At 40.2% G+C, this 24,391-nt stretch overlaps 1 protein-coding gene across 2 annotated transcripts in view; it reads left to right on the top strand.

Annotated features, from left to right (window-relative positions):
• The window catches only part of LOC119434017 (battenin-like), a 26,067-nt gene extending 1,676 nt beyond the window's left edge, over positions 1–24,391 (top strand). For both annotated transcript variants that reach the window (XM_037701315.2, XM_049658537.1), the window contains exons 2-15: positions 3,506–3,551; positions 5,635–5,722; positions 5,789–5,845; positions 8,261–8,334; positions 9,683–9,768; positions 10,959–11,031; positions 12,990–13,021; positions 14,308–14,416; positions 15,234–15,387; positions 16,596–16,664; positions 16,756–16,811; positions 16,918–17,011; positions 18,949–19,089; positions 20,853–24,391. In XM_037701315.2, coding sequence (XP_037557243.1) covers positions 3,506–3,551; positions 5,635–5,722; positions 5,789–5,845; positions 8,261–8,334; positions 9,683–9,768; positions 10,959–11,031; positions 12,990–13,021; positions 14,308–14,416; positions 15,234–15,387; positions 16,596–16,664; positions 16,756–16,811; positions 16,918–17,011; positions 18,949–19,089; positions 20,853–20,975 — 1,202 coding nt within the window. In that variant the 3' untranslated portion in view covers positions 20,976–24,391. The remainder of the gene's footprint in view (positions 1–3,505; positions 3,552–5,634; positions 5,723–5,788; positions 5,846–8,260; positions 8,335–9,682; positions 9,769–10,958; positions 11,032–12,989; positions 13,022–14,307; positions 14,417–15,233; positions 15,388–16,595; positions 16,665–16,755; positions 16,812–16,917; positions 17,012–18,948; positions 19,090–20,852) is intronic.

Here is a 24,391-nt window from a genome sequence, read left to right as displayed (position 1 = left end):
ATACTCACAACGAATATCAGATGCAACGAAGGTATATTTATACTGAAATTGGCATAGTTTGTGACAAGGTTTGACAGTATAATTCAAGTGTATTTTGAGGACCAGAGAATGTGGCAGAAATTTAGCATAGATGTGTAGAGCACTGGCCATTCATAGCAACTAACCTGACTTTGGAGACCAATATTTTGGGAAACTGCCTCCTCTAGGCATATGCTTTGAGTATCAGGGCCAAATTCCCAAGTTGTTCACTCCTAACTGCTAATTGTCTTTGGCTGGTCGTATTCATTAACATGTCCCACATCTCCAATGGCTCACATCTGCTCTTATTGACAGTTCTAGCATAAGCACTTTTCTGTGAATATGGGTCCGAGAAGTCTAGACGCTTTGAAGTCTGTGGAAAAGCCTAATTTCTGCCCCTGTTGAGCCAAGAGTCTGTAGATTAGGACACGTGCAGTGGACTAATCATACATACAATTGTGCCGTGTGTTGTTCTATGTTGGCCTGTTCTTAGATGGGCTTCAACAGAATTTCGCAGCACCTGTGGCATCCACACTTTTTCTCCCTGTTACGTTAACTAAACTGAAGCAGACAGGAGGTGATAGCGAAGCTTTTCGCAATGCTGCCAGTTAGTTGAGCAAGAACTTGGATTCCTTGTGATTTGCATAACTTGTGTACCTCTTCTGTGATTTCTTTCTTTTTGGCTGCACAGAAGCACATAGTGAATGTAGTTGAATGTATAGCTAAATGTCGTAGCAACAACCATCTTGCAATTAGTGCTGCAAGTATATGAGGCAGACATGACGGAAGCATTTAAGCTGCAAATGTCAGCATACAAACTGAGTTGCAATGCAAACATTTGAGCTGCCACATTTTAGTGTGGCAGGCGTCCAGTGGCTGATCCGGCAGCCTGCCTAGGTAATACACTTCACTGGCTTGACATTTCGTGTGCCTCCCTTGTCACGTCAAGGTTGAGGTAAATGTGACACTGCTTGCGCAATATATGCCATCTCCCCATTTGGCTTTCAAGCTGAGATGCCTGAGGTGGCAACACCGTTTCAATGCAACTGTTTAGTGAAAGATACAAATGGCTAGGGGCCGGAGCCTCTGTTGAGATATTAATTATTTTGCAGCCCTTTGTGAGCAATGTAAGGTTACTTCATGCAAGGAAACATTTGGAAAACAGCCATATTCAAGAGGTGTTCGCGTAAATTTTCTACGTTGCATGGGCTGTAAAATGCGGTATTGTAAAATGCATGGCATCATGCAGGATTATGCAATTGTGTTTAACGGAAATTCACAAGCTGAGGGAAGTTTTGTGAAAGGAAAAACTGTCATCCATCCAAGAGTAGCATGTAGCTACCAAGAATCTGTGTATTCTCTATCCCTGTGCTCACTCGGCTGTCTGCTAGCCTTCTGGTTAGCTTAGATGCCTCAGCAAATGTGCCAAAAAGCCGTTGGTTCTGCGTTCAATCCTTGGAACAGGATTTATTTTTCTTCATCTGTGGATGCTTTCTTTCTGAGAAACCTTGTAGCGGGTGCCTATCTTTTGACAGACCAGCAGCAGCGAAGGCGATGATGAAGCCAGTGGCGTGTTCAGTCCCAGTTCATGACCTATCCTCCACAGTGGGTTCATGTCAATAAATACGGATTCATCATCAATGCATGCTGTTCACTCTATCGTCGTGTTCGGCAGTGACAGTCCACAATGTACAAATGATTAGAGTTATGTGAACCATTGTCCATATTTTGAATACATTTTTATGAATGCATCGTAACCAAGTGCATTGCTCCATTTCCTACAAACTATATCTGTTTTTGTGGTAGCTTCATGCTGGTTTCGGGTGGATGACAATTTTGCCTTCTGTGCTTTGTTGCAATTTAGGTGTTTACAAATACAAGCTCAGAATGACAGAGCTGTTCAAGTCACCGTCACCATAACATCATATGTATCAGACACTGTGCTCACAATTATCATTAGAGGCACTACTATACTGGGCACACTGCCGAGAGAGCCATTAAAGTTATTTAGGAGGCCTTACTATAGAATTAAGTAAGCTTATATTGGCTTAGTTTCTGCCAATCATGTTCAGCAGTTGAGCAGCCAGCATTCATTGCAACCTTGTTGAATCGCGTGACATAGGGGATGTTGCGCATACAATTAACATCACGTGGAGTGTTGCCTTTGGGAAACTGAACTGAAAAAAAAAAAAAAAAACATTGCTGTAGAATGACTGAATACGAAGTAGATATGAATTGCAAAAGTACTGAAAGTTGGGCGAGTTGGTATCTATTCATCTTGTAACTGCAGCGCACACACGAGAAACGAGGTCAAACTGTCACTTTCACCTTTTTGTCCTCGTTTCTCGTGTGCGCGCTGCAGTTACAAGATGAACGAAGTAGATTATGGTGAGCTGGTGCAAGTGACACATGGTGCTTAAAGAAGTGTACATAATTTAATAGAGAAATTGCAACTCAATTGTCTGATTTATGTAGTACTTCAAGAAAATACAGATGTTATGGCTTGATGTTGCATCTTACTTAATAAAATCCTAACCTTTTTTTCTTGTGCTCACATGATGCCTGTTAAAAGAGTTCTGCAGAGTTACGTCATCTTCTCAAAAATCAATTTATGCCTTTTATAATTAATACAGGAGGTGATGGCTAGATTTAAGCTGTTAGCCCCTTCCATGATCTAATGAGCTAGGTTTGTCAACACATTTCTCACGAGAATGACCAATGATGAGCTTGGCTCATTGACAGTACTTTTTATTCTCCTGATATTTTCAGTTTCTTGTCAACGATGCATTTCATTCTATTCCATTTTCTTGTATAGTGCTCTTAAGGTCCGCTTTTGCAATGAATAAGTAGAAGTTTTGTTAATAAACACTTCAAATATTGTCTACATTGTTATTCGTTATTCGTAAAGGATCCTGCAGTAAAGAGTTAGGTCATTTTTGGTCAGATTTCAGGATAATAGCATGGCACGAAAGGGTTTACGTAATATAGTATTGCAATGTCCGTGTGAGAAATAAAATTGGAATGTAGAGCAATTTGAAAAAAATAATGAAAAAGAATAATGGTTGCACGCCTGCCCTTATCCTCGGTTCTGTCGGGTTGGGTCGCAGTGTTGCACGTTTTGAAAGACTGCTGTGGTTTAGCCTCAAACTTCAAAATTTGGTGTTTGGATGGCAAAGAATGCACTTGCATTCACAGGCAATTTTTTGTTGATGTTCTTCTGTCATGGTAAAATGAGAGAATCTTATGTTTAAGGAAATGAAGTGCCGTTTAATTTGCTCTTGGATGTAGGTGACATGTTTAACAAAAAGAACTGCCATTGTGGCACATCAAATTCCTATTGCACTATTAAAAAATACTGCTCTGAAAGAAGTGTGGCAAGGTAATATTTCAGCATCAAAAAAGTATTTGCTACTGCCATTTACATTGCAGTGATCTTCGCAGTAAATGTTCATTGTTTTAATGATAATCCTTTCCCTTCATACCGCAGATCACGAAAATAAACTGAGACGCACACGCAATCTTGTTGGCTTTTGGTAATGCCTTTTTTTCCTTTCGATAATAAGCTTGATAGAAATCATGGTGCTGTGAGAGATGGTGTTTTGCATAATTGCATAGTTGTAAGCTTACTTTGCTGTAGCTTAGTGTGTACGCTGCCTGTTTAGCAGGGTTGCTTATAGACGCATGGTATTGAAGTTTACGCTGCTTGTGAAGTTTACGCTTCAGTGAACACCTGAGTGAAAGTTACGCTTTGTACAATCAAGTTCGTGATCTGGCGTTTTTTGCCTAAAGTGATATGTGGACAGAGACTGTTATGACTTTTTCTCAAATATATTATGCGCAATGCCTTTTGAAAGTTAAGACAGGCAACATATCAGACGTGCATTTGTGGCGCCATAACTACCTCCTCAGGTGTGTTGGCAAGTGTAAATCTACGGAAAGATTTGTTCCAATTATCCTAGACTTATATAGTAAGCCCCGAGACAGACTTTTGTCCCAGTTTGCCCTATGGTGTTCAACTGTTTTTTTCTCATCACATTATTTCCTCCTCAATAGGCCCTTTTCCTAATTTTATTCTGTTGAGCCTCACAGGCTTAGTTTCCGGCCACCGTGGCCACATACCAGTGAGGGCAAAATGCAAAAAATGCTCTTGTACCAAGCAGTGAGTGAATGTTAAAGAACTCTAGGTGGTCAAAATTAAGCCAGAGCTCTTCGCTATCACATCTCTCATAGCCCCCATATGTTACCTTGGTACGTTACACCATATAAACCAATTTAAGCAATCTACTATGTGTAAACCTTCTCTTCATTTGTAAGTGTACTTCACCACTTTGCACATTCGCTCAGCTGATAGTGGCATTGATCATTGCTGTTAAAGTGAATGTGAAATATGAAATTGTGCATGGCTAAAATTGGCTGGCCCATACAGTGTTGCCTCGGGAGCCATGTATAGGGGTGTGCAAATATCTGAAACTTTTGAATAACCAATCGAATAATGTCCTATTCGATTCAGTCTTTGAATCGAGTAGCCACTATTCGTAAATGCGAATATTTTTCGAATAATTTTCCAATATTTCAAAATGTCAACTGCACCCAATTAAACAAAAAAATTTGAGTAAAAGTATACTAAATTTTCAACCTCGAGAGCACAGTACAGACATTAAAAATGAGAACTTGCGTAGCAGCACAGGCTATGTCGCTTAGGTAGCCATACTTTACAGGCTATACAGCGATCATTCGCACTGTTTGAAGAGTCCTGTGCATGTGAAGAAACTGCTTGTCTGCTCCTAATGCTCCGTACCGCTTCGCAACGTACTATGTAATGACAGAAACTCACTAACTTCAGGAATACTAGGATGTGAACGTCGTTTTATGTTAATTGTAATAACGGCTGTTCATTATTCGAAAACTATCCCGACACTATTCGTTAATCGATTAGATTCGCTTCTGACACTATTTGATTTGTATTTGATTCGTATTTGATTCGGTCTCAAAAATTGCTATTTGCACACCCCTAGCCATGTATACTATTCCAATTCATGAAATTTGCAAACTGTTAAAACATATGCTAATTAGAGCATTTTCAATGATCCTATTAGCTTGGAAAATCATGGTGCAGAAAAGCTAACTTCATAATTATAAGAAAAAGATCTGTTGTACTTTGGCAAAGCAACTTTCTTCTGCACTCACTCTGTCAGTGGTTGTCGGGTTTGCAACTTGTGAACGCTTAAAAAAAAAGTAATGCAACATGGCACTAAACCACTTAATGACAAGAACATATAGATTTTTCATCACTAATGGAGTGCATTTATCGTTTTCTAATGGGTCTGTCTTCCAAGGAAAGTCAGTACACAGTTTCACAGCAAGATTTTTGTAAACACCCCGGAGCCAGCCGACTTACTGCCTAAAATAATTTTGTTGGCAATTCAAAGTACTCCCAGTAAGAAAAGATACAAGCTAAGAGCTAGGCAAATGTCTTGGTTGTTTTTAAACAACGCTTGAACCTACAGGTCTTTAGAGCTGTAAACATTACTCGCAGACGTGATAACTTACTGCACAGAGATAAATGTGCGACTTTGTACACATTGTTTATGTGTGCCATTAATGCCTTTGTTTCAGGTTGTTGGGACTCTGTAACAATTATGCTTATGTTGTTATGCTCAGCGCAGCGTTCGACATACTCAACAAAGAAGTCGGCCCTCATAATGTAAGAACCCTACAGCTGTACGGGTTGCCCTAGTTCATTCACCAATTCCCTGTTGCGCTCACGCAGGTCACAGTAGATCCGCATTCACCCAACAATACAAGATGCAATCCAACATCCACAGGAGTAAGTCTCTTTTATTGTTACCACTAGTATATATGCAATAATGCAAGACTTATTACAAATGCCTGCAATTTTATAGTTTTATACTAGTATGCTAGAGACAGATCTGATAGCGTTGTTTGGATGCACTAATCCACTGCCTGTAGTATAATGACACGTTTACTTATTTGTCCTTCTATCGGGGACTGCATTTCACCTGCTAACATCTTCGTTATCGCTCGGCACAAGATGCGCCTGCATGATTTGGAACTTACTCTAATGTTATCGTTGATTCTATCTGTTGTGTATGTTCTCGCCAAACCTTGTGTAATCAGATTGTAGGCACAACACGAATTGTGTAGTACTTTCTGGAAGGCATGCCGGCATCAGCAATTACCCTGGTACCTTCGACGAGTCTTGTATAAAAGCTGACACGCTAATTGCCTGCAGATCAGATTTTTGCCGATCGCCGACTGTGCTCACCGCTGTCATTGCGTTTGACTGTTGCTTGTTTTTGCTGGGCAGAGGTTCACCCAATAAGGAGCTACTTTCGTGGTCCACAGTTTTTGATACTGTGTTCTTCACCGTCACTACGTGACAGTAATGTGTATACTATTATAATGTGTATAATAAAGAATTGCCGTCTTCTTATTTCTTTGTCACAGCAGTTTGGCAATCATTCACAGGCACATATGCCTAAACTTTTTCCCTTTTGGCTTCAAGCAAGCTCGTAGATTCTTAAATTAACATTTTAACGCTTATTTCTTTATATTTTATTACCATGCAAATCCAAAGTTGGTCTCATTTAGGCTCTAGATTCTATCATTTGTGGTGCTCATAACATTGCAAACAAAAATAAGCTGTTAGAATGTAAAAAAAAAACAAAAAAACATGCTTATCCTTTAGGACAGGAGCACACAGAAAGACGGAGACTTGAAATGATTGACAGTTGTCGAACAAAAGATGGTCCTGGAGCCAGTGTTTCGACAAGTGGGCTGATGAAGAAAAGCCCCTTGTCAAAATCTTGGCACCAAAGACTGCCCTTGTTAGACCACTGTTGATCATTACGTATGCTTAGTGTTACTTAGAAAACATAATCTAGATTTAGCAACATGCATTCTTAAATATGTAACAATATATTTATAGATTGGCAAGTATACAACAAATTGAATTGTGAATTTAAAACATTTATAACTATTTTAAAGGATTGTTGTAGGGCTAGCATGCAACACAACTGAGCTGCAAGGAACAGTCAGAGTAGTTGCAGTATGCTTTGTCAATGAATCCATGCCAAACAGTAGAAGAATCCATGCACTACGCATGGTTTCCAGATGATTGTAGCACCAGATTTCTCTTGAGTAGACTTAGTAAGAAATTTTGTGGTTCATAGCGACCTTTATGTGTACAATGCTATATCATCTTTATGTATTGGGTGGTTCTGCTCATGACAATTAAAGCCATACAAGGTGTCATGCATGCCAATGAGATGCCCCAGGCAAACTACAACATTCATGCCAGTCAGTTGTTCAGTGTACTGCTTTGATCATTCGCCTTTGTGTTGACATCAATAACTGGTGATAAGCGGTGGTCTATTACAGTTATAGAATTTCTGCCTAGAGAGGGGAATTGCAGTCAAAGACAGCAGAGAACTAGGTGGTGTGATGAAATTAGGAAATTTTTCAGCCATAAGATGGGGTCAACTGGTGCAATTTAGGGGTAATTGAAAATCGCTGGAAGAGGCCTTTGTTCTGCAGTGGACATAAGCGCTGCTGCTGTTAAAGATGAATTCCAGCATTGTAAATTCTCATTATATACTTATCTCTTGTATTTTGGCATTTAGAAAACTGTTCCATTTCAGCTTTCTGCAATGAAGGAAGTGCCCTTGAACTACTAACTGACGTGCACACACAATAAAACCTTTTGTTGGCAACGAGCGCTCGTCCTCGTGTTCTTTTCTTGTCCATGTTTTTCTAGTGCTCTTTCACCATGAAAACTCATCCAGCTGTTGAGTTTGAAAACTGGCTTTATGCAGAAGCAAATACTATCAAACCATGTTCACACAAGCCCACTGTTCATACACGTACTATAATCATACCCTATAGTATTCTGGCATGGTGTATGCAGCAATAATATTTATGGTGTAGTTTATTCCATTGCACACAACTACTGTTCGTTTGTCACCGATGTCACGGTGTTGTTGTAGCCAATGGGTAAACTGTGATTTCTGTAATATTTCACTGTACTGTCACATTGATTTCCTATGCAGTAAATGTTGACAATAAAATTATATGCATCACTGTTATTTCTGTTGTTTGATATGGCAGGTCTTGCTCCAACTTTATCTTTAGGTTTCTATGCAGATTGAATACTGAGTGAAATATTGAACGGTGTTGTAGCCAATGGGTAAACTGTGATTTCTGCAATATTTCACTTTTCAAGGCAATCCTACTTGCGGATATCCTGCCAGCTCTATTTATCAAGCTCACTGCTCCTTTTCTCAGCATTAATACAAGGTATGGTCACATTGAAGAACTAGTATGTAAGTTCATAATGCACTGCTTTTGTAGCGTTCGTGGTGATGAGTTGTGTGTGCGAATTTCACAAGTCGCTTGTCCTTTGTGTCAGCGTTTGTCTTTCAAAATAATTGTGCTCAGCTTGAATAGCCTTGTGGAAGGATTGTGTATTCTTCGAGTAAATAATGGACACAGGACGATGTCAAAGAGATGTGTAACTTGCAGGATAGAAATCATGAACTTGCAAGAAAGTAATCATTGCAGCAGGCTATACAGTGCAGTGCAAAAGAAATGTGCTAACTCATAGGATTGTGGTTGTACACAAGCATTAAAAAAAATATGAGATTGAGTGTGCTACCTGACTTTGCAGGTGCAGCACAAACTTATTGATACATCTCGAATAAAAAAATTGCAGAAAGACCTGATTTATTTAGAAAGTTGTGTAACAAGCTTCGTATGATCTGAATGGGCTATATTCAGCACTGCTTACAATGAGCATACTTCAAGAGCTTACGTGCAGTTCCCATGCAGTTCACATGACATTTTTGGATTTTTTCTAGTTACGTTTTATCCTGTGTTATGCTTTTGTCTTGGGCTTGCAACTGCTATTTAGTGTTGTTTCCTTGTACGTGATAGTTTATTGCTACAACTATGACTACTACTACTACTACCATTAATTATTGGTTGTTGTTGTTTAATTGTACTGCTTTGCCTTAGACTTCCCTTTCTGTGTGTGCAATCAACTTTGTAATCGTATGAACCCTGGCCCCTCTCATTTTATACCTTCGGCAGACAGTTTTCAAGCCATGTCGAATAACTGAACGGATAAATCAATAAACAAGCTGTGAAAAATTTTATGAACTGGAAACACATTTTGTGGGCTTCGCTGTGTCTAAAACACAATTCATGCTTTCATAAATAAAGCAGGAGTATCTACATTGACCAGGCAGGCTCAGCTAACCATCCCGTTTGGCGAGGCCGTCTTGACCTGATTCTTTTGGTATTTACTATTTACTAGCACCGGACTACAGTGAGACAAGCTGTGATTTCAGGAATGCCTCAGCCATTGCGAGTGTGCAAACAATATAAATATTAGTTGCTGTTTAGGGGCTTGCTTCAGGCATGGAACAACGCCTCACGCTTACTCACCCTTATTAACTCCTGCCTTGCATACTTAAGTTGACGGCAGCCTTGTGTCGACTGCACTGTGAACAAAGAACCTGTATGGATTCAAAAACATAATTAACTTTTGACCTGGTCTTGATTGCACCTAATTGTATCACTGGGCACCATATTTGGGATAAACATAAGCCTTGATTGCACTACTCTGCATCTTTTCTACTGCCAGCATTCAAGTTGCAGCAGTTGTCCTGCTTTCCTGCTCAAGTTTTTTAATGACTTCTTTTACCATAGCCAAGTGGATGTCCTTCCTTGGTAAGTGAATCCTGAATGCCCTGCATGGTTTATCTGTTTAACATTAGCAACAGTATTCTCAATATTTTTCAGTGTGAGTATCATTAATAAGCACTATGTGTGTGTGTGTTATTTCAGTAGCATTTCATTGTGTGGCAGGCATTTTTTTCATTGCAAACGTCTTTGTATTTTAAATGGGCTTATTATTATATAAGGTACATGTAGGGATCATTAAAAGATTAAACATAAATTCCTTTTCTTTGCAAACGCACTTCTCTGTTGAGTCAACTGTTGCAGATATATTGTGATTATGAATACGTATAGCATAACTTTCTCGATACTACTGCTGTTCTATCTTTTTGCAAAGGTATCTTTCTATTCGTGAGCAGTTTCTTTTCTTTTTCTCTTTTTGGCATCTAAAATTTGTGTAAACTACATGTTATATATATATATATAATCATCCATAATGATTATAGTGCACACAATTGTTTCACTTGATGTTCTCTTCCACACACTGATCTTAGGTTGTTTGAATTAAGCTGCTTGTTAAGGAAAAATAGAAGCTGTCTAGTGGGTCTCCGAGCTGAATTTTTCCCCTGCTTCTATTTGGTGTCTTATAAGTAAAGCTGAGATGTATACTGTGGGGATGCGCGACTCTCACGTGTCCTCTGATGTTGTTTTCCCCGCATGGCTCACGTCTCCTGTAATTTGGCTTCGCCGCGTAGCTTTACGGCGGCGGAGTTGCAGTGTGTTACGAGAGATGGCGCTAGTGTTGCACTGGTAATGCCACCTAACGGCGGGGGGTTACGCGGGCGCAAAAGGGAGAAGGCTGTTCCTCTTCGGGTTGGGGTCGGTGAGCGATGCGGACGTCCCGCGCGTGTGCCGATCCACGCTTTGCGAGACCGTATCGCGTGGCTAGGAGCAGGGCACCGGTATGGACGAACACGGATCGTTAGAGCATGCCACCGTTCGCGCGACCGTATGCGTGAACGACTAGGCGAATATATTCGCTCACTATCCAGTCGCGGTGAGTCGGACTTCCTTGACTTGTCACGCACCCATGTGAATGTTCTACGCATAGTAATGGCTAGCGTGTATTAGTGTATGAAAGGTGCAATAAATGCCCTATTGATTGTTTGCACTACTGTGTTGTCGTTCCTTTGTCTCAAGAGCACGTATAAGACCCCGCAATACTGCTGAACCCATTGCAGGTGTTGTCTGTGCGGCCCTTGGAAGTGGCCTGGGTGAAATAACTTTCCTCGCCTACTCTTCTCACTTTGATACGTAAGTTCAATTTTTTATCACAACATGGTATTGGGATGACTGATATCTAATCTACATCACCACTGCCACCACCTCTACCATTGTCATCATCACCAAGTACACCAAAAGATGGAATGATCAACAATGTCGAACAGGGGATGTCTCAGGTTCGAGCCAACATTTTGACAAAGGGACCTGTCTGTCAGATAAACAATCGATGAAGTCAAGTCCTCTTGTCGAAACGGCTCCAGTCTGTTGCATCCCTTGTTTGACCGCTCTCGATCAATTTGTCATCATCTGTGTACCTCTGCATTGTTCGGATTACTGCAGTATTAGGGCATTGCCCGGTGACCTTCAGTTGCCCCTACCCTGCACATTAGCTGAACTCATACTAGGCCTTCAAATTTCTATAACTCGTCTCTCCATCTAACCTTCAGTAGCCCTTATTTCCCTTCCCTTGGGAACTACCATCTTATTACTCTAGCAGACCACCAGTTTCAGCTGTTCCACTCGCTACACAGCATGTCTAGCTCCACTTCTTCCTTAGCCTTAATAAACTATAGAACATCATCTGTCTGCATTTGCTGTATGATTTGTAGAGGCCGGATCTTTAGGCATTAAAAAAGCGCTTTTTAGGCGCCAGAAATAGGCCGGCAAAGCAACGTTTTAGGCCTCCAACGTCGTAAATATAGGCACAATCAATTTTTACATAAATGCAAATAATTTCAAACGAAGACGTGCGCGACCTGTATCTACGACAGAAAAACAAGAAATGTTATTGTTTATGATGGCACAAAGGCTCCAACAGTTGAACATAGCCGTGCAATTGTCCCATAAAACTGCTGGACTAATGACCATCATTTGGCGTAATTCAACAAGCACACTGCTCATATTCATGTTCAATGGCCACTGTACTCGAGCGTTGCATAAAGTGAAACAAGAATGAAAAAGAATACTTGAAAGCTGGGAATACTAATTAAAAAAGCGCTACTTTATGCCTGCCTGACGCAATTTTATTAAGACATAACAAAAACAGACAAATAATAAATGTAAGAGAGACTACAATTTATTAAGAAATTGACATGTTCTTACATGAGGACTGTTAGGTACAACTCTGGCAATTTTCTCATATACAATGACATTATCGGAATCGTACAGGCAAAACGCCCCAACACTGCTAAATACACTTCCGCCCATTTGAAGTGCACGTGTTTGAAGAAATCTGTTTGGAGAGCACACGGAATGTAGTCTAAGAATCACTGTGAATATTGTGGAAACAATAGCAAACTACCACCATCTCCAAATTTTTGGATTCAAAATTGTTCCTCTTGTCACTGAGAATGATCTTGTACGTTGAGAAGGAACGCTCGACAGCAGTGAACACCTCAAAAAGTAAATTACAAACAAAACAAAAGCCGCGTGCACATCACATTTTTCTTTCTTCTTTTGCTCTTTACTCTCCTTTCCCCTGACGGCTGTCCGAGGTTTCGCATTCGCCAACCGCGGCGCGTCCCATTTCCTGCTGCTAGGGGTTGTTTTCCGAAAGTTGGTTTAACTAGATGACTAGGATGAACCCCATAGAGTTCTGAACAGTCAATGTTGCCCGGTAACATGAATAATGGTCTCTAACTGCACTCGAAAGCGAAACTTGAGGCTAAATAGTGTTCATATATGCGCTGATATTGAAAATAGGCATTTATTGGCATTTATAGGCATTTAGACACAAACGCCAAAATAGGCATTTATAGGCACTATAAAAACACTATAAAAGCCATTCTTAACCTCTAATTCATGCTCATATATCAAAATGGGGCGATTTGAGCGCAAGGAAGAAAAAAGGCATTTGCCTAAAATCCAGTTTCTAATGATTTGTATTACCTTTCTACCTGCCTACCATTTGCCATTCTAATTTTTATGTGTCAGGCTGTAAAGAATGGTAGGAAGCCTTGTTTGCTCACATATACTATTCTGTCCTGCAGGGATGTGATATCAACGTGGTCGTCGGGCACAGGTATGCTCACCTTTTGATGTACAGCTGCATTAACTACAGTGCACCATTCTAGAAAATATTTCTGCTTTTCCCAACTATCGTTTTGAAAACTTTGTTTTTCCAAACCCTAATGAAAGATTACTATCAAGCATACTGCTAGTTTGTTGGAATCCCTCAATTTTCCCTCTGATACCAGATTTTCAGTTTCTGGAAATGAATAATAGGTCGGACAATTGACTTTTGAAGTTTTACTTGTTATATTTTTGTACATTTATGTTGGGTCTGAAGCTGTTATAGAAAGGAAGCGGTATTGTGGCAGGTGAGAAGGCTCTTCTCAATGTAGCTAACGGCGATTGTTCACAACGGAAGTTTTGCAAACGCAGACCGAAGCTTGGATGTCACAGTAATCCCACATTGCAGGATTCATGCGGATTCAGTGTTTGTAACGTGAGGTTTTCAGTGTTAGTCGAAGTTAGTGTTGCACAGTTCATGACATATTCAGCAAGCAGGTAGGTTACCTTTGCAACACCACTACCCTTCCTAAATGCGTTATTCTTAATGGTAGTGACCCAATGTATGGGCAGCACTGCTTTTAACTTACAAAATGCTAATAAGTAGCCATGCATAATGAGTGCATGAGCGGTGTTAACACAGGTTTACTGTAACCATATTATCATTCTCAAGAATGGAAACATTATTATGTTGAAAGTATTTACTACCTTAGACAAGTGTAACTCGAACAAATTGGGTCTGACTAGAATCATCACTTCTTTCATTGCTGCTTCACTACTACATGTAATGTCAGAATGATTATGGCTTGCATGCTTAATTCGTGGCCTACTCTGTCCTTGCTGACTAGATGGGTAGTAGAGCGAGCCAGCACACCTGTGCAACCTGAATTACTGCAAATAGAATACTAATATCTACTTGACACTTTCACATTCATGCTTCCATTGTTCGCAATAGCGCACCATTCAGGAATGTATTATGTTGTAGTTGTTGCTGAACGGTGCCCGTGAAAATTGTATTGTACTCTCTGCGGTAGATATTACAAGCAGACGGAATCTCTTGCTGCCTTGAGGTTTAGCTGCAAGGCAGGAACACAATTCAAATGAGGCAGTGATTGGGCATGGGCAGTTTTCTCCATTCACCTGCGGCAGGATATCTTTCTCTAAAATATTTTACAAAATAATAGGGTGTAGTTGCATTAATTACTGATCTACCTATGTGCTGTTGCTGTTTGTGCATAGAACGTTGTTGGGCCTCCCATATATCGCATTGTAACCTTTTGCTCTTACGTGTGCTAGGTGGTGCGGGTGTACTTGGTGCCTTTTCCTACGCGGCAATGGCATCGGTGCTCACACCCGAGACAACCCTCCTTGTCATGCTGTTTGTGCCAGTGCTGCTTGCAATAAGGCAAGTGCAACAACCACCACCACATATTGTGTGTGGACTACTAGCAGCAAAAGAAAATGTAGGGAACAAATTATTTTCAAGGTTTTAGAACTTTAGTACACACTTCCTTCACATAAAAGGCTTATCCAGTATGAAGGTACAAAAATTTGAACAAGATATTTTAGTTTGATACTAAAGTTGGTCTCAAAATGCTAGACCTAAAAGACCTGCGCCGCAAGCGCCTGCTCATGCGGCTGTATCTTCAAAAGCATCTGCGGTGGGGGCGGAGTCCGTCCTCTCTGTGTTTTCGGGGCTAAGATCGCGTTGATGCAAGCGCCAGCACGAAGCTCAATTCGCTTGCTGCTGCTGCTGCGCTGACTCACTCCAGTGTTTTCACAGCGAGTTTCCGCAGTCATCGAGTGAGATACGTTCATGTTTGCTTGGGCGCACCTGACAACATGCTCGTTAGTTTAGTTAGTGTGCCTATGTTAACAAGTTTATACGATCGATAAAACTACTATCTTTACTTTCTATAGCTGTCCACTAATTTGCTATCGCAATTGATGCTTCGCCTTTCGGGCGAAACTGCAACTTTTTTCTTTTTCTCTATTACAGTAGCAGTGAAGCATTCCTGAGAATATTCAATTTCTTCATTTTAAGTTTTTTTTTCTTTCCTGCTCTTAATGTTGCCCGCACCTACCTCACCAAGTAGTGTGCACATAACCTGGTGCTCGTCAATCAGTATATAAAGACCATTTTGCGTGCAAACGTTTTGCTGGTAGCTAGCACCCTGTCGGCAAGAAGTGGCAGGTTGGTGATCTGGTTTCTTGTTGGACAGCTTCTGGGGAATTCTGGCCCACCCGAAGATTCGTGCACGGCAGCCTGTCGATGTGGCTGTGCCCGATGAAGAGCCGCTCCTCCTGAGTTGCAGTGGCTCCTTTGAAGATGGGAACACTACGCTCACATTTATTCAAAAGCTCAAGCTTATCAAGGTCAGTCAAACTGAAACTGCAGTGATTAAATTATGAGGGCATGAAGTGCTGTCACATTTTTATGAAGTATGTAATTGTCTTTGACCAATTGACATCTTCCCTGTTGTGCACAAGGATTCATGAAAACTTCTCTTTTCCTTTCTCACCATTCTATCCCCCCCCCCCCCCCTCCCTGTACAGGGTAGCCAACCAAATGATTTTTTATTATTAACTTCCCTACCTTCGTCTCTTTTGTGAAAGATGAGGCCTAAATAGTAGAAAGGCATAAGACATTGTGAAAAAAAAAAAAAAAAAAACTGCTTGCACTTTCTTCGTTGTTGTTGCCAAGTATAAAAGTGCCTCGAGTGTATTCCTCAAATATGTTTGACTCGTGCCACCTTTTTTATGTATTTCCAACGTGGAATAGTGTGTGTAGGCAATACAGTAGGATTCTGTTCTCTTCTTTTAACCCTTTCTAGGCCATTGATTTGTGTAGATCTTTCTGTTCTCTTCTTTTAACCCTTTCTAGGCCATTGATTTGTGTAGATCTTCGAAATTGTAACATTATGCAAAAAATATCTGACATAGACAAAAACTAACAAAATTATTCTCAGAAATGTGAGTGTCAGCAATGCTAAATATACATAACTTGTCGACCTTGTGCCACATATAAATATGGCTCTTCCTGATATTTCACAAATGTATATGTGTCGAATTACACCGATGCTGAACTCATAGCGTTACTCTTTATGCTGTGTCTGTGGAGCCTGCCACCTAATGTATATCACCTGCCTTGGGTGGCACAAAAATAGTCCTCAAATAATCAGCAGCCATATTTCACACCATTATGAGCGTGAATTAAGAAGTCCGAAGAACCACATGGCTACTTAAAATATCTTGAGTTGGCAGTTTGTGAGCAAAACCTTCTATTCATTGGCGAAAATTATTTTGAAGTTTATTTATTTTTCTCGGACATTTGTTGTTAAGATGCACATATCAAATTTTCACTTCATTGAAAAAATTTGAAAGAGTCAAGAAAATCAGAAAGAGTTAAGCTAGCCTTATGCAAGATTTAAGGTGGTGCTGAAAGTGGTTTGAATGAGTGAGGGAAAGTGGGCTTCAATTTTTTTTCCTAACCTTTGTCTATGTATTACCTGGGACAAGTGTGTTACGAATGTCTTTTGGTGTCTCATAGTGAAACTCAAAACTTTGCACTGCTGCGATTCCAGCCACTGCTCAGATTCATGATTCCGCTTGGATTCGTCTACTTTGCAGAGTACTTTATAAACCAAGGGCTGGTACGTGTGCAGACGCCTTTCTGTGAGCCTTTTGAGCATGACAGATATAAGTGCAATGTTTCCATATATCACATCCACTTTTCCATTACAGCTCGAGCTAATAGTGTTTAGGAACACAAAGCTTACGCACAAGGAGCAATACAGATGGTGAGTACCTAGCTACATTTTCCTTACTCGGGAGTTGTGAAGCAATCAGTTCGGTGTTTCATGCTTGACATATGAACTGTTCCCACATGGTACGTGTTTGTTTCAGGCTACAAGTTATGTACCAAGTTGGTGTGCTCATTTCACGATCTTCCGTAAATATTATACAAATACGAAAGCTGTGGCTGCTCCCAATATTGCAGGTTAGTAACTAGCATTGCATTAGTGCTGGTAACAAACATTATAGCCACTATCAACAAGTGTACATCAGGTTGTGGTGTTGGCTTTATCGTCACCCGCCACGGTGGCTCAGTCAGCTAAGGCATTGCGCTGCTGAGCACGAGGTCGCGGGATCGAATCCCGGCCGCGGCGGCCGCATTTTGATGGAGGCAAACTGCAAGAACGCCCGTGTGCTTGCGTTGTAGTGCATGCTAAAGAACCCCAGGTAGTCAAAATTAATCCGGAGCCCTCCACTACGGCGTGCCTCATAATCAGAACTGGTTTTGGCACGTAAAACCCCAGAAAGAAGAAGATGGCTTTATCGTAAACCATCCATCAGAGCATTGCCTCCAGTTGTCTACCAGGTATGCTGTTCTAGAGCACATGTACAGTGCTCATGGATTTAAACACGACAGGCAAATTTTGGGTAGAACACTCCTTATGTGTAATTGCTCAAGAGTACCATGTCATGTTGCTTTCGAATCTGGTCGTGAAAGGTGACGAGCGGACTCTGAGCTAAGCGTACGAGTCGAGATTACGCCGATTTCACACACTAATTAACTACCGACGGTGGAAACAAAAATGCATATTGGTTAGGCCTAAATTGTCGCATTTCAATCTGTGAGCACTGTACATGTTGCATGTTTGCCATTGCAATAATGAATGTATGATAAGGCTGCCAGACCAGGTTACTTATGACTATACCATTTAACATCACGCTTCAACTTGGGCTGCTACTTTAGCCTGCAACTTCTACCTCTGACTTTATCTGTGCTTTCTTGGGCATTGCAAGCAACCAGCAGCGTACCCAGGATCTGTGCCAGGGGGGCGGGTTGACAGTTTGCCAATACCATCTAAATAGCACAAATTTCAATTTATTCACGGGAAATTGTCAAAAAATGCGCTTTTTGCGAGTGTGCAGACGATTGCGCGTCTTACATCTTAGTTGCAGTACTCAAATGCGCAAGGAAAGAAAAGGGGTTAAACAAAAGAGGGAAAACCCCCTTCTGAGGCCGACTTAGGCCGACTGAACCCCCCCCCGTCGGTGCGCCACTGTAAGCAACACTTCAGTTCCAAATTTGCGCACACTTTAGCAAGATACATAAGAAACGCCATCTACTGCCTCCTCATCTCTTGTCATGCTCACATATAGAAAGCTAGTGGAGGCTAGCGCCGTGCCAATATATTTTGAAAAGCCTTAGTCTTTCTTTTCGCAGCTTCCGAATGTGAGGCAAACTGCTAAGTACTATCATTGTTAGCCCAAGGACGTGTCCTCTACAAATATTCCTTAAATTGTTTGGTTACTGATGGCTTTTTATGCTAAATATATAAGCCAACTATTTATAGGCTTTTCATTTCTTACATACCTACACACATTTATATTTTAACAACAAATGTGCTATTCTTTATTTTCTTGCTAAAAGTGTGCAGTCAATGTCACAAGCTTACTGACCATGAAATCTGAGAATTTGTTGAATTTCAAGTAGCTTGCGCTGTAACCAGTAAAACTGTGCAACACTGTTCACATATGCTAGTACAGGCAAGAAATCAAAATACTTTATTAGGGCAGCAGGCAATTTCTGATAAATATATAAATGCTCTTTGCGAACAAAGCTTTTAGCAGTTGTGCTATGCATCTGGTAAACATATTGTATTTGGTTTGTAATAAGAAAAGAGACAAGTATGATTTGTGAATATTTAAGTGTTTGCATTAAAAAATGTTTTGCTATTCCATCCACGTAAGATGATGGCCATAATCACATGCTTTAAGGCACAAAATAAAGGCCGACTGGTTGTTTCCGGTAACGGAAAATAGACTTAAGTTGATTTGCAATAGGCTATATACATGTTAAGGTATAGTGTTCAGAATGCACATGTTCAAATGAACTCACGTGATGGTTATCTCCCTCTAATCTCATAGTTCGCCAATATGGCCTTCATCTTTTTGGAGGCCTATCTCCTCTTCCTGCCGAGCTTCTGGATAGTAGTTGTCGTCGTCCTATACGAAGGTCTTCTCGGTGGTGCTGCGTATGTCAACACTTTCTACCGCATATCGAAGGACGTGAGTTCATTCACCTTTGCTCGGCAAATGTTTATCACTCCCTCTTGTGTAGCTATATGTCCAGAGATTGCATGCCGCAGAAAACTGTCGCTATGCTAGTTGCAATTATGGGAATTACTTTGGGTGTTACTTCAGACACTTAAATTTATATGGAAGGTGTCTGCGAAACTTGAAAGGAAGGGGAGAACTGTACAACAATCAATGGAATGAAGAATGATAGGACGAACACAAGGAGATCAGAAGATGGCAGCACGAATGAGAGAGAGACTTTCATTATGATGAAAAAGCCAGAAAATAGATAGCTGACATGTTAGTTGAGATTAAGGGTAAGGAATGGAGTTCAGCAAGTTGTGTAATGTATAAAATAGACGACTGGTGGCCTATTAGAGTGACACAGTGGGTGCCAACGGAATGAGAAAACAGCTGAGTACAACACAATCGGATGACGAGATAACAAAAATGGCAGGCATAAGCTGGATTTGAGGGAGACAAGACAGGGATTAGGGAGAAAGGTGACATTCCTAGTGAAGTTTTATCTCTTAGCCAACTCTGATTTTCGTGTTCAAAAACATGTAAAATTTAGGAAAGCTCTCATTTGGCAGCTCCCAAACTAATTCCAATTAAATTTGTTGCGTGTAAAAGCAAAAGTTGAATTATACTGACTGTTTAAAGAATTTTGACATAGGGCCTCAGATATTTATGATAAAATGCCAAAAATATGTCAATACCAAAAGAATCTAAACAGTACGCTTACAGTACTCTGCACCAACACAGCTATCACAATCTTGTAAACTGTGGCTATTAGAATGACATAGAAGGCAAATTGTGATGCAATAGTTTACAGTTTAGGTGAAAGAGTTTATTATATTGTTTACTTGAATTTTGCGAAAGTCCAACTAAAAAGTTTGCATATTTGACTGTGGTGTATAATAGTACCTTCATTTGTTTGCTTCAGACATCCTAACTGTTGCAGTTCACAGGGATATCCGTTCCCATCGTGGAGTTGTAAACTTGATGCTTCATTTCTTTTTTTAAACAATTTTCAGTAATTTTTAAAAAATGTTAGAAACATAAATGAAAAATCTGCTCAAAGTGGCTGGTAAATTTCAAGTTCCTCTTCTTAAATGCTACAAACCTCATGAAATTTGATTCAGTGAACAGCAGGCAACGCGATTTAGACTGATAAAATATTCTTTGAAAACTCTTATTTCCATTAATTTAGTGATGATACGTTGATTATTCGAAAAGAAAAAGTCAAAGTTTCATTTTTTAAATTTCTGCTGAAAACTTTAATGTTGGTACGGTCATCGTGTTGTCATGGATTTCAAGTTATATTTTTGCGTTTTGGCAGTGTTAGCTTAGCAAAAGTTCGCAAAACGTGCCATGTTCAATCCTTGGCTCCTTTACAACACAATGCAGTCCATTTTTATCGGTAAAGAATTAACTAAGCCTTAGCAGGCCCCAGCAAAATTCATGACCTCACGGCAAGCTGGTGCAGGAACTTAAAGGCGGCAATGCCACCCGTTTTTTCTTTTTGCACCTTTCCTGGCTTACCAAGCATCTTCTCGTGGTAAGAGTCGCGTTTTTGGCATTGTAAAAGGGTAATTTACTAATGCAGGTGAAATAATTTTTCTCTTTAGTGCCTCTTTGAGAATGCTGGCTTTGGAGCACCTAAGGGTGCTGCTTGATTCCCCACTGCTACCAGCTGCTACCACCTCTAGGCTATCGTTTGATTCCTCAGCGTTTATCTCTACTTTCCCTAGGTGGCGCCTCAACATCGAGAATTTTCTCTGCGCATTGCATCACTGGCAGACAGCACGGGCATAGCCTTGGCAGGTGCGGTTGCACTCCCAGTCCACGATGCAATGTGCCGCTTGAGCTACTGACACGAGGACCACCAGCAACACTGTGATCATTGTTACGTTAATAACTGCACAGCTAAGTTCAGAGACATGCTAAAAGCTAAAATAATGAACACAGTCATAGAAACATGAATGATAGCAATGAAAATTACAGTTGCTTGCGTCATTCACGTTTCCATGTTTTCGTGTTCATCATTTAGCAGTAATCATGTCCTTTAATGGTTACCAATTAGGGTGAAAACAAGCTGTTCTGACTACTACAGTAAAACCTCATTGGCATTGGCAGAGGTATAAAATGGGCTAATCAGTGTGCATTCGTGTCATTATTGCACTACGTGGTGACACACACAAAAGGCAGGTTCTATATCACAACTGGACGAAGCAGTGCAAACTGCCATCTAGTCATACGTAAACGCAAATGTTCTCTTTTCGACTTAAAACACACCAGTTGGTGACTTGTGCTCAATTTTGTCCAGTTGAATTTTCTTTGCTTGTCATCTTGTGTATTAACCACATAATGCAACAATAACATGCCTGCAATGTTGTAAAAGAATGTCTAGAAAGAAACATAATTTAGAAAAATGTGTCCTGGATCCTAGTCAACGAGTCCAAATTGTATAATCTAGTATAATTGGGTAGTTTCACTGCTGTCCTTTGCAGCTGCGAAAATTGCAAAATTTTGCACTACACAAAGATGTAGCAATGAGGTTCTGCTGTACTGTGTAGCGACTTTCAACAATGTGGTGTGATGCTGCTATACATTTAGCATAGGAATGAAATAGTACTCGGCAAACGGCTCTTGAGCAGGGAAGTTGTAAAGCGGTTGCTCACTGCAGAGTACACCCAAGTCATTTTACTTGGGCACCTGCTCAGCTTGGCTGACGCACCATGTTTAATGTGCCAATGATTGAAACTGCTTGCAGATTGTTGTGCATTTATTATGGTGATTGATTAGTGATGATATGCTTTTCAGGAATCACCAAGTTTTGTAGAAGGCATATTTCACAACAAGTTATGTGCTATTCTAGCTCTAGCTTAAATGTGTGTGTCTTAGCCATGTACACACAACTGCTTTAGCCCAACTCATTGCACTAGTTGAATGTATTTGAATATTTTGAGCAGAGATTTTATTTTCGCTGCTGTGTGGAATCACAATGTGACAACTGTTCAGAAGTGCTGTTCAGATGGCACTTGTCGCCCAAATATTGTTAAAATATTTTTCCAGTTTTTACAGCTATGTATCCACACAAAGTGTAGGTTACTTCTTAAACATTGTTTTGTATACATATTGCCAATGAACTTGTAATACTGCTTTGTCAGTGCCTTGCAGTGCAGCGAGAGCAATGACTTAACAATAGTTCACTTTTTAAAGCAAGCACTTTTTTTTTTTTTGCACTGCACAGTCTAGTTAAAATGTGTGCTGAGAAATGAAGGAGCTGATATCGTGTGCGGTCCCAACTGCAGCTAGTAATTACAAATCTGGGACAGTACAGTCAACGTCAAAAACCTGTGAGAAAAGAACAATTGCAGTACAGTTTTAACGTGCAACCAGTCGAACAGTACTTCAGTCGTGTATATGCTAGTACAGGTACAAATCTGAATTCTTGGCTCATATGCCCAGGCTCAAGAAATATTCAGCTTTTTCTTTTTTCAGGTTACCTTTTGATACCATGTGTTCATGTTCCCAGATATTGAAGTGAACACTTTTTTTTTTTTCACTGAAAGTGTACGTTATCTTTATTGAGTATTTTATGACCGCTCTTGTTCCTATTGTAATACAGCATCATCATTGCAGGACAGTGAGATACTACAGCAACACTTTAGTAGTCACATTCTATATAGTTAGAAAACTTTACGAATTGTGCATGCGTGTTTGTCATAGCATGACTTTGAGATGGGCATTTTTGTAATGCTCTTACAGTACAGTCCACTCTTAAAGGGAACACCGAATCAGTATTTCAGTATTGTTCATGGCTCAGTTTTGACATGAAGGCCTCAGCAATAATATTTTTTTTTTACCCACATAGGTATAATATATCACATCAAAGTAATCAGGTGCTCCCTATAAGATTTTACAGTACTGTACGTATGCTTATAGTTTTCCTTCTTTGTTTTGTGTGGTGCTGAGTATTGCTGGGCTTATTGCTGACTTGAGGAACAATCATTGGGGGTGCCCACATAATACATACATAATGTGTGCACTCTTGGTAATTATTGAGCACTAACGTCTGTTGAAGAGAAAGAATGTGTGGGTAGAGGTATATACAAGTGAAATAATTCATTGTTCAGGACATTATGTGCCGATGTTAACATTTTCAGGTATGTCTTCATTGTACCATTTCTTTGGCCCAGTGCTTAGTCATATGGAGGACCATCACTGCGTTGTGTGTTACTCTTAATACAGCCCAATGTATACGTGTTTTAATATTGGCTTAACTGCGACCTGAAATGTGTCAGGGGTATAACTGACTCATTAAATGCACATTGGAACTACAGACTCACTCAAGCCGCGATTTGCCTTAATGTATTGCACCATTGTTTTCTTGGACCAAGATTTCAACATCTCTGCAGGTGGTATTCGGTTTTTAATAAATATGGCAGTGTCATGTAATCAAATCTCATTCCATCATGACAATGGTATATTATATCAAATGATGAAATACAGAAAAAGCAATGTCAATATGGTTGCTCACGTTTCATTTCATTGGATGTTTCACTGCTGCATCTTGTCGTGTAGCGATTGAAACAGTGCAGTCTAACTAGTCTGTGGGCTGTTTTTAAATTTAATCCTTCAGTTATTATGTAAAAGTACACACTTTGCATGATAACGTTATTCACGAACAGAATTGTCAGCCAGTCATGGTGCCTCCAAGGTGCACGTGTGCAGTGAACTCAGAAGCCATGGCTAATGACTTGGCTTGGTGCAGTAGTATATTTGTGCAGCTACAGCGACTTCCATGGCTTGCCATTGCTCATTGTGCAGTCAAATTCTCTGCAAATATGTGTTCAGCACCTAAAACTGATGTTGAGCATAGCTAAATTAACAGATTGCCGATTTTTTCAAACCAGATTGTGTTTATACCAAGACATTCGGATACAACGAACGCACTTTTGCTTCAGATACTATTTCGTTATACTAAGTTGAATTGTACCAAAATTCACTGCTCCTTTAATGACACTGGCTTAAGCCTGAATGAATGAAATAGTGCCAAAGGGCCAGTATTGATGAAAATGAGCAATCTGGCTGGTGATATATTTGTCATTTACCTCCATTGTACTGTCTTGCTGCCCTTGCAGTTCTTTATGTGCAAACTTGGCCCTCCTGTCTTTGTCAACTTTGTTGACAGTCACATGAGTGCACTGTACACTGTCAACACCAGTGCACTCATGTGAATTCAACCTTAAGGAAGCAGTAATGTTCGTTTTGATAATCAGGAGTT

The sequence above is a fragment of the Dermacentor silvarum genome, chromosome 11 (assembly GCF_013339745.2).
Source record: "Dermacentor silvarum isolate Dsil-2018 chromosome 11, BIME_Dsil_1.4, whole genome shotgun sequence".
Lineage (NCBI taxonomy): Eukaryota > Metazoa > Arthropoda > Arachnida > Ixodida > Ixodidae > Dermacentor > Dermacentor silvarum.
Note: the sequence above shows the minus strand (reverse complement) of the source record. Positions and strands in the feature narration are given on the sequence as shown.